The 13,102-nt window shown below is 39.3% G+C and overlaps 1 protein-coding gene across 1 annotated transcript in view; it reads right to left on the bottom strand.

Moving 5' to 3' along the window:
* Nucleotides 1–13,102, bottom strand: part of prmt3 (protein arginine methyltransferase 3) — a 73,422-nt gene that overhangs the window by 52,338 nt on the left and 7,982 nt on the right. The window contains exons 8-10 of the mRNA XM_022210418.2: nt 10,677–10,742; nt 7,854–7,975; nt 3,385–3,484 (exon numbers count right to left, since the gene is read on the bottom strand). Of these exons, the coding sequence (XP_022066110.1) occupies nt 3,385–3,484; nt 7,854–7,975; nt 10,677–10,742 (288 nt within the window). The remainder of the gene's footprint in view (nt 1–3,384; nt 3,485–7,853; nt 7,976–10,676; nt 10,743–13,102) is intronic.

Raw genomic sequence — 13,102 nt, 5'->3', positions numbered from 1 at the left:
AAGTACAAGAAGCAGGCAAATGAACTTTTACCAGATAAAAAAATATGAGTTGTTAAAAATTGCAGCCATATCACATTAACATCCACTCTGAGTGTCACAATCTGAAGACAGTGTTCAGAAAACACATACAAATTCAATTGCTTTAGTTGATTTTTTTCATAATAAAATGGCATAATATCACCATTACTTACTCTGTGGAGTTTCTGGCTACTACTGGCGCATTCATTTACACTCCCTCTGAAATTAATACGTTTTCAAAGTCCAACAGATTTTTCACTGAATGCCTTCCACTCAATACAGACTACTTTCCAGGCCGGTGAACACGATGATAGATGAATGTTGGGCTTGTCTTCCTTTTTTTTTTTTAGATTAATTACACTGTTCGGTGACAACAGACAAGACTTTCTACCAAAACCTGCGGGAGTGGAGCTGTGTGAAAGGTGCTCCGTTTTTACCTCTGGTCCTTCAATTCAGTTATCTTTCTCCTTCGTCTTTTTACCTTTATTATTTAATCAACCCTTTATTCCCACAAATCACATGAAGGATGAAGCTACTCTGTTCCAAAGAAGCACTGGCTGCTAATCTATTCTTAGTTACAGAAGTCCCTCATGTGCATCCTCCCTGCCATTGCTTTGACCCAGTTTGGCCATTTTCTGTTGTGGGCCTTTGCAAATTCCCAGCCTGTTTAGTTCATTAGTCTGTGTGCATTTATGCAGGGTCAGACAACACAAAGGCGTGCAGTAAAACCACATGTGATCACAGTGCTAAAACACGATGAAAGCCACAAAGATACACCATTTTGATGTGGTTTGTGTTTCCACTATTTGCCCAATTTACTGTTCATGAAGGAATTTTGGATATGATGTGTGGAGGAGCTGCACAAACTAAGACAAAAATAATCAAGGTGACTTTCTTAAAAATCTTCAGTTCTTGTGGATTCTGCAACATTTCTCGCTATTTTTTTAATAGAAAATGTGGTTTAATGATAAATTTCAGGACAGCAAACCCTCACTTTATCAGTTGTTTTGACAGAAATACAACAGAAGAGCAACTGGAGGATCTGTTTATAGAGCAATAAAACAGAATCACAGTTTTAATGAAAATGTCTAATCAATTGGCTTTTTTTCCATCAGGAAGTTAGCAAATGCAATCTAATTTTGTACTATGGAGACAGTTGTCTTCCTGAGATGTGCTGTATGTCTAGTTATTGAACTTCTTCTTATATTTGAATCATTTTTGTGAGAAAAAAATGACGATAAATACATTTTTAGCTTTCATTAAAAAATAAAATTATATAAACTATCAAGAGGACATTTTTTTTTAAAATGAAGACCTTTAGTGGTGTGAAAAATTCAATAAAAAAGTCAAAATTGTGATTAAAAAGTCTTAAAACACTGCACTAGTGACTTATATGACATTTTCTGAACGTAAATGCAACTGAAGCAAAAAATTAGAAGTAAAAATCACACACTAGAGCAACGACATCTGCAGAATTTCTCAGATAATAAGACACAGCCTGGATGGAAGACAGGACCATTAAAGCTGAATGCAGTCTGAAGCCATTTACACTGACCAGAAAGGCTACTCCTGTCAACTATGACTGTCATCTTTGCTTTTGCTTTTTTTTTTTTAATACGGGCAGATTGGAGGGCAGCTTTGAAGTCCCAGCTACTCTGAGAAATGTCTGCCACCGCCGCCCTGATGAGAAGTGACTGGAGAATTCTTAGATTTATTAGCACTCTGTGAGCCAGTGTCATCAGAGATTACGCCCCCTATCCTTCACCGTTCCACCGGCACGTCAGCCGCCGAATTTCAATTTCCCCGGCGAGAGGATGGGAAGGCTCTGGCTGGCGACCCCTGCTCGTGACCCTGGGGTTTCACGATGGATGGGGGAGGCGGAGGGGGGACAGATACGGGATGCTCATGAATTAGAGATGACTTCAGCGGTGCGTTCAACTTTGGCCGTCCCGCCTGTATCGCCACAGAGAATCTCCCTGATAAATGGCCATCAAGGGGAAGGAAGACTGCTCTTCCTGGTTAGGTATTCAGAGGAGCTTCATGGCCGAGCTCAGCCCCGTCTAAGCCATGTTTAAAACATGCGTCACTGCCGCCGGTACCTTCAATCCTGCACTAGCATTGGCAGGTAAAGGACCAATCTGAAATTTAGCTGAGCATCTCTAATATGCATTTATTTAAAACATTTACTGTTGGACGGAAAATAAGCTGCAAGATATCATCTCACCACACATATGCAAGATTATTGGCCAAAAAGATACATGTATTTGTAAATGTATTTTAAAATCCAGCAAAAACTAGTGGCTCCTAGCAAAGGTAAAATTATAATGTCATTTTAATGACTGGGAAAAGAAAACATAATCTGGATTGTCGCATCTCCATCAATGAGCTAAACCACACTTCAATCATGAGCATATGAACGAAGCCTTTTGGCAGCAAGTTTAATGACACAGAGCAGCAGTAAAGATCTAATAAAACTGAATTTGAAGAAATTGCTGAACTGTCTAAATTACTACTGCACGTGTTTTGCCCCAGCACAATTTTCCTCACTGTGGGCTCATTTTTTTACTTATAAAGTCCTGCACCTCTACGGAAACAGAACAACCGTGAGTAGAAGCAAAAAGAAGTCATAATGTCTTCTGCCATGAATCGTAAAAACAAACAAACAAAAAAAAAGCAAAGTTGATTTTAGTTTTGGTTATTTTTGGTACAAAATTGAAAAAGCCTGGAATCAACATGAACAATATTTTCCCCAAGTGTCACAAGTGTGAGCAATAGTATAACAAAAAGTGGCCACTAGATACAACACAGAATACATCTACAGAAACATTGAAGATATTTTACTATACACATTTCAAATTTGTTTCCATACATGCCCCCGTATCTGATCTATGTGCACTTAAGCCAAGAGGTCCTGAATTTTTGTCATGTTATTATTATTTTGTACTATTACAGTCGAGTCAATCATGGCTTCACAGTTGCAGCAAGGAGTGCAGAATTTTTAGTTTTTTACAGAATATTATGACAGCAAACATTTCATTTTGGGCAAATTTTTTAAATATGACATGTAGAATACAGTTATTTTGGATGAAATATCACTATTTTTTGGCTTAGCTTGGATATTTTTTTCCAATGGAACTGCACTTCAAAGATGAGCAGTTTAACCACTGTCAGAAAGTTTTAAAAAAAATCCTACAATCTTTTCTGTTTTCACATTTTTTTGACTGATAAATTGTATAATCTTAGGGATTCTTAACGTTCCTTTCAAACTTGGCAGCAGGTTTTGAGGATAGATGGTTAAAATTTAGCATGTGAATGTGACGAGCTGCTACAGCATGCATATATATGTGTGTGTAAATACATACTGACCATCCATTCTGAGATGATGATGTCCACCTTCTCCACAGGCAGCTTGATGTCTTCTATGCGGCCTTTGATCAGAGTGATCTTGTCCTCCAGCTGGTTGGACCTGCAGGAAACACAGAGGGGTCACAAGACTGAGACAAACATCTATTAAATATCAATTTTGCTCCCCATCTCATTCAACAAATCAATGGTTCAAGAGAGGGCATTTGCTGTTGTGAACCATCTCTGCTCAAAAAGCTGTGGAGTAAAAACCTATAAATCCCAATTATAACAATTAAATTCTGTTGTTCTTTTGGCCAAGCTGTGGAAACGACACTTCTGAAGATGGTTACATGCACAAACAACAGACAAAAAGCAGTCATTTGTGCATGTATTTAAAAACGTGCTTTAGGTTGTTTGTAAAATGTCAGTCTGATGCTGACTCTCCATTTAACTCTTCCAGGTTTCTACAAACTGACAGTGAAACAAAAAATTGTGAGCTATAAAACTCAAACAAGACACTTAAAAATGTAGTATTTTTATTGTTTTACTAGGAGTCTGATAATCCTCTTTGGGTTCACTAAAGGAGCAGTCCTTTTCACAGAACACATTATAATTTTTATCTCATGTTAATATAAAAATAGTGATGAGTGCAGCTTTAAGCCTCATCATCTTTGCTCCTGTTCAATTAAAATTAACTCAGGTCTATTTGCCCAAAGCTGTCAGGTGGAGCGTGGTATGAATCAAACCTGATCCAAAAGAAAAGATTTTTTAAAAAAGATGGTCTCTGTGGACTTCCAACTGGAACCCGGTTGGATTTCTTTGTTGTCGGAAACTAAACTGAGCAGGTCACAGTATTTTACTAAAAGGAGATGTGTGTTTTTGGACAGATTAGAAAGCTAAACTAACAATTAATCTATATGCTCTTTGTTAACTGTTCAGAAATTCATCTTATAATCCATTCATACAGCTGATATATGTATATATTTACTTAAATCAATGGCAAACATAGGGACTGCTAAGATTTGATCAGTGAACTATTTAAAAGAAGTTAAAACTGTGGCATCTCTTTTTTTATTCTGTCTTTACCTGCTTGTCATTATTTATAAGATGTGATCAAATTGCACTGTAAAAATACTAATGCTAGCAATAATCTGTTTTTTAGTGAGTTATTTGTGTAATTATGTTCACAGCAAGCATTAAAGTGCAGCCTGATCCACTGTCAGTCACTGGAATTTGAATTTCCCTTGTGGCTCCTGATGCTGGCGCTGATGATGCAGGATGACATCATCAAAAATACCCAATCAGAGAGTTACCAGTGAGTCTGCATGACTTGTTTGTTTATAAAAACCCAAACTACACTCAACCAAAATGCAATCTGTTATGTTTTTAGTGGAACAAATGAATCAAACAGCAGGTGTAAAAGTTTAAGTCAAGTAAACTAGAGCAATAATGAATAAACAAACTTTGCAAAATGGAAGGCGTGCAGTATATATGAAGACATTTATCAAAAAAAATCCCGTAATTTCTCCCAATTTCCAACGTATCCTGTTTTTTCCAGTCGTTCCAGTGCTGTGCAGGAGGTGAAAGGGAGGAAACTGTAAGTGTGGATGTGCCGTGTGTCAGGCTCAGGTAGGGACTGTAAGATCAGTGCTGCTGTTTAAATGATCCTTCCTTTCAGAGCGGCCAGTTTGGGAATCAATCTCTGTGAATATTCCATTATCATGACAGCTAATGTTACAGAGGACAGAACAATTACTCACAGCGGCCCAGAGTGCATTTCTGTAGCAGCGATCCTTATCTTGAACTGTCTCTCCCCTCTCAGCTGCTCTTCCACCGCCGCTATCACCTCCTCCCAGAATCCAACAGCCCCCCTCCCACCCCCCTGCACACAGCCCTCACCCTCGCCTCCCCCACCTTTCACAAGAGGGAAACACTGTAATCTCATTATTGGGGTAATTTAGAGGACAATGTCAGGACTCTGGGGAGAGAGTCGGTATCAGCGCAGCGCTGTAGGTGTGAGAGAGGGAGAGGGAGAGGGAGAGGCGGAGGGGGAGAGAGGTTGTAGGTTTCACCATCGGAAGCGTTTGCAAACATTTTGTTTTATTTTTTCTTGTTGTAAAATGCAGAATTCGTCAAGAAATTAGTTTCAATCTTCCCAATTTTTCCACTATCAATATCACTGTCAAAAATGTTTAGATTCACAGTTTGATGCACAACATGGGTCAAAAGTGACCCATATTCAATGGAAAATGGGCATCTCCAGACCCATGCTGTGCATCAAAGAGTTAATGATGCATGACTTGGATTGGTAAGGATATTTTCCAACTATTTTTGCATAATTGTAGATGCTCATATATGCACATATATACATTTTTGTGATAGGTTTTTAGGTTATTTATTTATTTATCACAGGTCTCATCTTAGATATTTACAGAAAAATGTTATATATCTGAATACCTGTATGCTGTAGCCTGCTGTACCTGGCTGCCAAATTTCATTCCCTCATGTTTGAATGACAACAAACTGAACTGAAAGACTCAGAGAAATGGCATTACAGTGTCTCTGAAACTGATCCAAAAGTTCACTTTTACCTTGACTTTTATAATAATACGCCTACTCTTACTGTGAAGGGCCAGTGGCAGAAGCATATATATAATGCAATGCTTCCAAAATGTAAACATTCACTTTGCTAAATAAGAAAACTCGTCCTTAAGTATTTTTCACTGCAAAATAAATTTCTCCACATCTATGGAAACAGCACAACTGTGACTAGAAGCAGAGAGAAATCAAAAATGTCTTTCACGAAACATAACATTGTAATAATACCATAAATCATGAGACTGACAAGATGTACTGCATTTTCCCAAGAGCCTACGACTGCTACCGATACTGTGAGAAAAACAGTGACTCGACATACTAATAGTATAGATATTTAACGACCTACTTCTTTTACTATCTCTACAAACTATTTGTTTTTTACTCTTATCTGCACATCAGCTCAAGGAAACCGTAAACTTCCCGATTGCGCTGAGAAGCACAGACTTTTTTAGTTTTTTTTACAAAATCTAGGTGCCATAATGGTTTATTTTTGGTGTATTTTTGAATGAGACCTAAAATAACAAGATTTTAAGCTTAAATGTGCCTTTTAATTATGTTTATGGGATAAGAAATGACTTTGGCAAAATGTTCTGAACTACACTGATTCACATTATGTAGCTGACTGGCAAAACTGTGATAAAGTCTGTCTTTAGTTGATAACACCATAAAAATCTGAATTTCCCTGATTTACAAAAAATATCAAGCATTTTTCCGCTTTGTTGCCACATTGCAGAGCGTTCTATTAGATAATCCATCAATTCCAGACGTTTTTTTAAAAGAAGTACTTAGACATTATCCATTAAGGAAGTGACTGTGAAGGAAAGAAGGAAGTCACAGCGAGCTTTTCATTTAAACTTTGGCGACGCCGTGGAGACGGGAGATGGATGCTCCTGCCCAACCAACAGGAGCCACTTTAATTACAACCCTGATATTAACATCACGGCGAAATGACGGACAACTCGGCTTCACACGCGGAAATTAGAGCTTTTAAAATCACAACCCAAGGCGACGGTGGATGTAAAAAGGACCCAAGGGTGGAGTCTGTGTGTCTTTCTGGATCTGTGTGCCGCTACATGTGTGAGCAAGTTCCGGGGGCAGAGTGGAGGGGCGAATTACAACATCTTTCTTCAGCTGAGTCTTCACCGCTGGCGAACCTGCGACGCCGCCTGCATGCCAACACACACCCCAACAGCGAGTCAGTGGGCTGTAAAATTAAAATGTCCTTTTCCTTCAGCAAACCCCGTTGTTTTGCTTATACGACACTCTCTTACATAACGGTAATAACAGCAGTCATAATGGCCCCTAACTCAAAAATGCATTTTAGAGGCAGGGGTGTGATGGCGGCTGCAGGTAGACGGAGGAACAGCGGCGGCTCTGGTGGAGGTAAATGGACTCCACTGTGGAGAACCAGCCGCTGGAAAACTGGAAACGCGCCGCACATGAAATTGGATTGAGGCCGGTATTAAAAAGGTCCCAACAGGGGGTTCATCTACATGTTTGCATGCGTGGGCGTGATTGCACTCGGCCTCGGACTGCTGCAGGAGAGAAGAGGCGAAGAGGTGAAGCAGTAGGAGCGCAGGTGTAAATAATGTACGTTATGGCCGCGCGACTGACAGCAGCTCTATTGAAGTCAACCAGCTGCAACAAATAAAAGGTAGCTGGAGGTCACACAGACCTCTACTCCCACAATCCTCTGCTGCACACGGAGGAAAGAAGACCAATCTACTCTCTGCTCTCAAAGGATGACACGCTAGTCGAGGGTCACATGACTGACAGCAGAGTGTGAACGAACCCGCCCACATGTTGAGTTCTGACAGGCAAGTTTAAAAATGTGATTCTTCATGACACCGCAAATTTAATTCTGTTAACTTTCTGTCATATGAGCACCTCACCTGACAATGTCCATGGCCTGATAGATGATTTCTGATTGGTCGACCGCTATGACCTTTTTGGCTCCAGCTCTGGCAGCGAACATGGACAGTATTCCAGTTCCACAGCCCACATCAAGCACCACCTGCAGGGAAAGATGAGGACGGTGTGATGGAGCTGCAGTATCAGGAATGAGCTCAATCAGCAGATAACAGTGAAATATGAGGTTTTAAATATGATCCCTTAATCCTATAAATCCACCAAATCCTCAACCGTGTTTCAAAGACATACTACTTTCAAACAATTCACCAAAATTACACAATTTGTCAAAGTCACAAACTGTAAAAACAGAAAGAATCATTGGATACTGAACTTTCCAAAGGTCCTTCAACTCCTCATCTGTAACTTTTCTTTCTATCTGAAGTGAACTGCATCTCAGCTCAAAATGACAATATTTAACATCTCATTTAACAGTTAACCAAAAATAACTGCTTTCTCCTTCTGGATTCTGTAAAAATCAAAAAGATTTTGCACATCCCGGTGCAATCGTGAAGTCATTAGTGACTCAGCTGTGACCAACAGCCACGTGACAAAAATTCAGGGACTTTTCTGCCAAACTGCAGGCTGGTTTTACACAAAACAAACTGGAAAAGAGTATGGACGCAAATTCAAAATGTCAGTATTTAAATATGTATTGTATATAGAGACAGTATTTTTCAGCAGTGGTAACACCTGTGGGCTCTTGGAAAAATATTGTAAATGGTAATTCAGAGTCTCTAAAATTTTTGTGAAGTTAATATTCAAATAAATTCCGCTTTCTTCTTTTCTTTTTAATATATATTGCATTGATTAATTCTTCTTCTTCTTTTCCTTTGGGCTTTCCCTTCAGGGGTCGCCACAGCGAATCAATTGCCTCCATCTAACCCTGTCCTCTGCATCCTCTTCTCCCACACCAACTACCTTCATGTCCTCTTTAACCACATCCATAAACCTCCTCTGTGGTCTTCCTCTAGGCCTCATGCCTGGCAGTGGGAAACTCAGCATCCTTCTACCAATATATTCATGAAGTCATACATTTGATTCGCATGTTTGATTTGGCCAAAGTTTTACGTCGGATGCTCTTCCTGACACAACCCTCTGTATTTATCCGGGCTTGGGACCAGCACAGTAAGACACTGGCTTGTGTCCCCTTGCGGCTACATTATATTGCATTGATTAATTGATTTGTTAAATTGTACACAAACAGTAACAAAGAAGGACTACACAGATCTCAACTACGAAGTTACCTCAAGCTGCTACACCTTCCAAGTCTGCATTAACCAGGCCTCTAACATCCATCCATCCATTCTCTATACACCGCTTTATCCTCACTAGGGTCATGGGGGGTGCTGGAGTCTATCCCAGCTGACTCGGGCGAAGGCAGGGGGCACCCTGGACAGGTCACCAGTCTGTCACAGGGCTACATATACAGACAAACAATCACACTCACATTCACACCTACGGGGAATTTAGAGTAATCAATTAACCTCAGCATATTTTTGGACTGTGGGAGGAAGCTGGAGTACCCGGAGAAAACCCACACATGTACAGGGAGAACATGCAAACTCCATGCAGAAAGATCCCAGGCTGGGATTTGAACCGGGGATCTTCTTGCTGCAAGGTGAAAGTGCTAACCACTACGTCACTGTGCAGCCAGGCCTTTAACAATTATTACATATTCACCTGAACACAACAATCTGAGTTGACTGCAATCATTTTGTATAATCAGTAGAATAATTTCTATTCATTTGCATATAAACAGCTGGATAAAACTGAACTTTCATGGTTCAGTCATTTTTTCCACATTGTTTTCTACTGTTGCAGTTTAATGGCAAAGACTGTTTATCTTGAGGTGTTCAACTTAAGTATTTGACCGATGAGTATCTATTGGCATTAACATCACTGGTTTAGTGCCAAAGTCAAACACCACAGCACCACTGCTGAGGGCACATTCTGGTTTTACTCCAGTAAAATTAAATATTAGGAGGCAATTTGTTGGAAATGCAGCAAATAGTCTGCACTGGTAATAAATCAACCTCATTTTCAAAATTTCTCCAACTTGTTTCTTTCCTTTTGCCACTGTTGTCATAAATTTTTAATCACCTTTATTCTAGGTTTCCATAGGTTGCTCTTAATTTGTTCTTTTTCGCCTCCGACTGCTGCTAAATGACCGAGACGTGGCTGCAGCTCCCATACAAACATCTATATGTAACACTGCGTTTATCCGTCTCTATTTAAGGCGGCTCCCTGCTGCCTTTATGAGTTCACAGAGGGTCGCCAACACACTGCTGACACAACACAACTCCTTTCTCCATCTCCCTGTGAAACAAGAATATCCTGCGTTGTTTTTCCATCCACGGGTTACTGTAGAAGGAGACGCTTGCCTCTGTTGCGACTGCTTGGACCTGACAGCGATAATGTACGGTCCCATCACCACAACCTGCCTCCCTCTTCTACAGCCTCATCCCAGCGCTAACCAGCAGCCACCCATGTAATGGATGGTCATGATACAGGCCAGTGGCTTACTGCAACTAAAGGCGATGGAGAAGAGAAGGGATGCGGGGGTGAGTCGGAAAGGTTTGAAGGGAGGGGTGTTATGGGCTTTGGCGGCAGATTGCGTGTCCGTTATCAGGTCTCTGCAGTCGACATTTGAGGCGCTAATAAAGCCACGCTGTCTTTTAAATCAGACACCATCGCCTTATTAATGTCTTTTCTGGATAATGCACACGCCTGCTCCTGTTAATGGGCCTTGCTGTATGTTACTATACACATATTAATGCGTGCAGTGGCATTTGTAACAGGCTCACCTTTTCTCTGAACACTTCAGGGTTACGGTACATGAAGTCACGGTAGCTTTCTGTGCGCACTTTATCCTGTGGAGAGAATGTTTGAAAATAAACATCAATACAGATTACCACTTGTTCTTGAATCACAGGAGACATAAGTGCAAAGCATATGTCCCAATAAAACGATTCAAAGAAAAAAAGACAGCAATGCTAGGTCTGTTTTCACTCTAGAAACATGACTTATGAGCTTACATAACTATTGAATCTATTGGGAGAAAACATAATTAGATCCAAATATATCTTGAATTCTAACCTGGTTCACCTCTTATCACATTTGATATGTCTGAGTTATTGATACGTCCGTTGCTCTATTTTTGGATGTCACTGAACTTCATAATTTTTCTGATGAAGATTTTTCACCACACTATGATGTGATTTTACAAAAAATACACACAACAGCTATGGTACTGTTACATATCGGACGTGTGGATGGTAAAAGCACTGTTTTTTTCTAGGACATAATTTCAAATAACCACTTGTTCTTGAATTATGAAATACATAAGTGCAGAAGACACGTCTCAATAAGAAAATCTAAAAAGAAGATGACTTTTTAGGGGACTTTTGGAGACAGATGCAGCAATGCCAAGTCTGCTTTTATTTTTAAAATATGACATTTGTGGTCAAACAACCACTGAAAATGTATTTAGAAGCATATATATTCCATAATATCTTCAACTGTCACCTGGTTGCTAAATTGCATATTTTTCTTTATAAAAACAAAGTAATTTCCAATGTAAATTGATGAAGAAAAGGCATAAACTGGGGCATAAAAATTCATCAGAGTGCAGGAAACAGTCAAATAAAAGCTATGGAAATGATATGTGTTCTAAAAGTTGTTTGACTTTTTGTATTGGGATGCTTTTGTTGTAATTTGGCTTTATCACCCCTCATATGGAGAAAACAGCATCTCAAAGCATGGCATGTAAAGGTCTTTTCCATACAGGCGCAGATAACAGCAGATCATGACAGACTGTGGTGGATTCCTGGAAATTCCGGGGCAAGTCCGTGGGATAAATACAACTGGAAGGGGCTGTGGTATTTTCCTAGCAGAGGTCAGGTCAGGACTCGCTAATTAACCTGCCAATCAAATCTGCCCACAGATCCCAGCTGCTGCTCTCTGGGGGAAAAGCTACGTAAGAAGCTGTAGTGCAATGTACAGTGGAAATAAGGGAGAATCTGGACTTTTGCTTTTGGAAGATATCAGCGAAAGGAACGCTTTTAACATCAGCAATTTTGGAAATGATGACCAAATGATGAAGAGTCACACACAAACAGTCAAATAAGCTTCAATACTTTGATCATTCATCTATGAGGCAGCCTTAAAGCTTAATTTATGCCATACCAGCATTTTAGGCCAACCAAAATCTATTTCTTTTCTTAAAATGAGGAAATTTACTATTACTAATCTATTAAAATCCATCTGCTTTTTTAAGCGCTAGAAAATCCAATCACCACTGAAGCTAAAGTCAAGCAAGAAAGCCAATAAAAAAACAGCTGATCAGAGTTGTTGTATTGACCTATAAGACCTGCTTATTGATTCAAGAGACCAACTCATGCACTGAATATTATGCACAAATATTTCCACCTTAAAAGCTTAAGGTAGCTGTTGGTTGTCTTTAAGCTGCACAGAGAAATAAACTATTTTCTGTCCAGTCTCTATGTTTATCAGTAAGAATGAAAAGGCAGCCAAATAAATACATTACATGTATATTGCTTAGAAACAGTTGAAAAGATTACAACAACACAGTAAAAATAACTTATCTGAAGTGTTTACTTGTGCTGGTATACCTCATTCATCACTATTAATGCTGAAAGTACATCAGTGTTGGAGTCCAAAGTCGGGTTGCGACACATTTATTTTATAAAAATGGCCTAATTAATAACTGTTGGCTCGCAGTCTGCCCTATAATATTGTCTGACTGATAACACTAGAGAAGCTATATGGACATAATCCTTTAGATAGGAGTATCAAAAAGGTTTTTTTTTGTAATAAATGAGACAAAACATGATGAGCTCGATAGAAAGTCTGTCGGAAATGTGATCGTGTAGTCAGTCATAGGTGATTAACGTAGGTAAACTTGCCACTGTATGAACAGTGATTACATAACCTTAGAAATGAATCTGAGCTCAACTGTGCACATGTGACAAGTGCACTCTGGTGCTTAAACAAATAGTACCACACCTTGACAACAAAATACTGTTTTGACAAATGATATTTTCAGTTATTGATAAATCAGTTTATCTTTGAAAAAGTGTGAACTTCATACTTTCTATGACGCTTTTAGATTTTTTCCTGACATCATAATGTCATTTTGCAAAAAAAAAAAACACCTATGTTACAAATTAACATCTGACATGAGCATAGTAAAAATACTTTTTACTTTTAC

Source organism: Acanthochromis polyacanthus, chromosome 2, assembly GCF_021347895.1.
Source record: "Acanthochromis polyacanthus isolate Apoly-LR-REF ecotype Palm Island chromosome 2, KAUST_Apoly_ChrSc, whole genome shotgun sequence".
Classification (NCBI taxonomy): Eukaryota; Metazoa; Chordata; class Actinopteri; family Pomacentridae; genus Acanthochromis; species Acanthochromis polyacanthus.
The sequence above is the reverse complement of the archived record's forward strand: the minus strand, read 5'-3'. Positions and strand labels throughout refer to the sequence as shown.